Source organism: Austrofundulus limnaeus, unplaced genomic scaffold, assembly GCF_001266775.1.
Source record: "Austrofundulus limnaeus strain Quisiro unplaced genomic scaffold, Austrofundulus_limnaeus-1.0 Scaffold147, whole genome shotgun sequence".
NCBI lineage: Eukaryota > Metazoa > Chordata > Actinopteri > Cyprinodontiformes > Rivulidae > Austrofundulus > Austrofundulus limnaeus.
This window is the reverse complement of record NW_013952549.1, coordinates 546,915-549,005: the sequence shown is the minus strand read 5'-3', so window position 1 is coordinate 549,005 and position 2,091 is coordinate 546,915. Positions and strand designations below refer to the sequence as shown.

Sequence of the window (2,091 nt, the reverse complement as noted above, 5' to 3'; positions counted from 1 at the left end):
GATTATGATTGGATGTGTTTTTTTTTTTTTGGTTTATCAAAATGATAAATTCTCAGTAAATTAAAACCCCAAGTTTTATTAGATAAAGAGAAAACAAACACCTCTCAGGGATGAACTTCTCCGGCTCAGGCCAGTACTCTGAGTCATAATGAAGGAAGCCTGCAGGGATCTCCAGAGACATCCCTTTAGGCAAAAACTGTCCGTTCAGCACACAGTCGTGGGCAACTTCTCGGCCAAATCTTCATTARACAAAACAGCAAAAACAAGATTAGTCCTTYGGGTTTGATAAAACCTACCTAATTTACATTCTTCTCTATAAGTGATGAGAGTAAAAAAAGCTGTGAATCTACTGAATCATGTCCGTTTAGCCTCACGGAGCATACCTGAAACCAGGTGGATAGAGCCGCAGTGTTTCACATACAACCATGTCCAAGTACTTCAGCTCCTGGACGTTTGTGTAATCTGGTGAATCCTTTATAAAATGAGTAGATTAGACTAAAACAATAAAACTATATATAAAAAGAGATTTGATTGGAGTAAAATACATCAAACTCACATGTCGTGTGAAGAAATCATCGATTTCCTCCTGTAGTTTGTGTTGACATTCTGGGTGGATGGCCAGCAGGTAGCAGGCGAAGGCTAACGTGTTGCTGCTAGTTTCGTATCCTGCCACAAGGAAGATAAAAGCCTGACCCACGATCTCATCTTCAGTCATGATTTTCTTTTGCGGACGCCTCGCAGGCGGCTCGTCTGGGCGAGGACGGTCGTCTTCTTGACCCAAAGTTGACGGTTGCGGACTCCTGTTGTCAATCTCATCAGCGTGGTTGGCTGTGTCGAAGTGCTCTAGAGAGACGCGGGTTCGAGCATCTAACATCAGCTGGAGAAAGTCTTTACGCCTCTACGAGCAAATATTAACAAACAAATTTAGCAAAAAAAAAACAAAAAAAAAAAAACAAATAGAATTTAGGATTTTATAAATCTGAACTATACCTGTTCAGGGGACTGCTCCTCTCTCTGCTTTATCATCTTTTGGGTTATGTTGATAAAAAATCCATTCATCTGGTCCCGCCTTTTATTTGGGATGAATCTTGCAAAAGGTGATGCAATCATAGGAAAAGCAACTAGAGACACAAAGACAAATAAACCTGTTGCTTAACCTAAAACGTTCACTTTAAATCATAGTTTCAGATCACCTGTAAACAACCTTAAAAGCGCAAAACAAACAAAAATAAACTTCTGATTGCAGAGTTCCCAGTTCTTGATTAAATCACGTTTGATACAAAGTTCCTCATAGAAATTTCTCATGTGCAAAGCAGAGATGTGACGTACTGAAAAGTAACAGGAGGGGCCTGAAGAGAGAAAAGGAGAAAAACATTTGAGCGTGGCGGACGAACGGGTCGTCCGGGTCSTTCTGCGAATCCACCTGAGTGCCGAAAGCCACGCTGGCAATTACATCCATGGTGAAGCAGCCAAAGCATCTACAAAGAAAAGAGGCAAGTAAAACTGATAATGAGAGAAGAGGTCAGAAATAATCATCGCTGACCGTGCTCGCTGTTTGGGCTTACTTGTGGATGTCAAAGGCCTCTGCTGACTCAGCGTGGACGCTCAGGTTGTTCATCAGTGCATCCGTGGCTGTGTTGATGAGAGGAACCATCTGCAGGAGGAGGAAGATTGACATTTTTTTGACCTTCAGAGAAACTTGTCCTTCAAATATCAATAAAGATCAGTGTAACTTTAAATTCTAGATATTAAAACAGTACAAAAATACAAATATGGTTCTAAATTACAGTAAAAGTGCCAACTTAAAACCCAATATCTGTAATCCAAAAACACTTAAATAATTGTTTTAATTTAGCTTTTTCTGTTTTAAAGGGGACCTATTATGCAAAATTCACTTTTTAAATGTTTTTTTACTCAACTTTGAGTATGTACTTCTTAAAAAAACAGCCCTAGGACCAAAAAAATGCACCCAGGGGCATTTTTACTGTAAGTAAATGTATTTTTAATGTATATTAACGACAAGTTTTACACTTCAGTCATTTTGTGATGTCACAAACCGTACGACAACCCACCGGAACCTGCGTTCAGCCC

The 2,091-nt window shown here is 39.7% G+C and overlaps 1 protein-coding gene across 1 annotated transcript in view; it reads right to left on the bottom strand.

Moving 5' to 3' along the window:
* Positions 1-2,091, bottom strand: part of tbxas1 (thromboxane A synthase 1 (platelet)) — a gene marked incomplete in the record, with an annotated part of 7,358 nt that overhangs the window by 3,767 nt on the left and 1,500 nt on the right. The window contains 6 exon segments of the mRNA XM_014016542.1: positions 100-239; positions 384-472; positions 557-898; positions 991-1,121; positions 1,330-1,478; positions 1,566-1,654. Of these exon segments, the coding sequence (XP_013871996.1) occupies positions 100-239; positions 384-472; positions 557-898; positions 991-1,121; positions 1,330-1,478; positions 1,566-1,654 (940 nt within the window).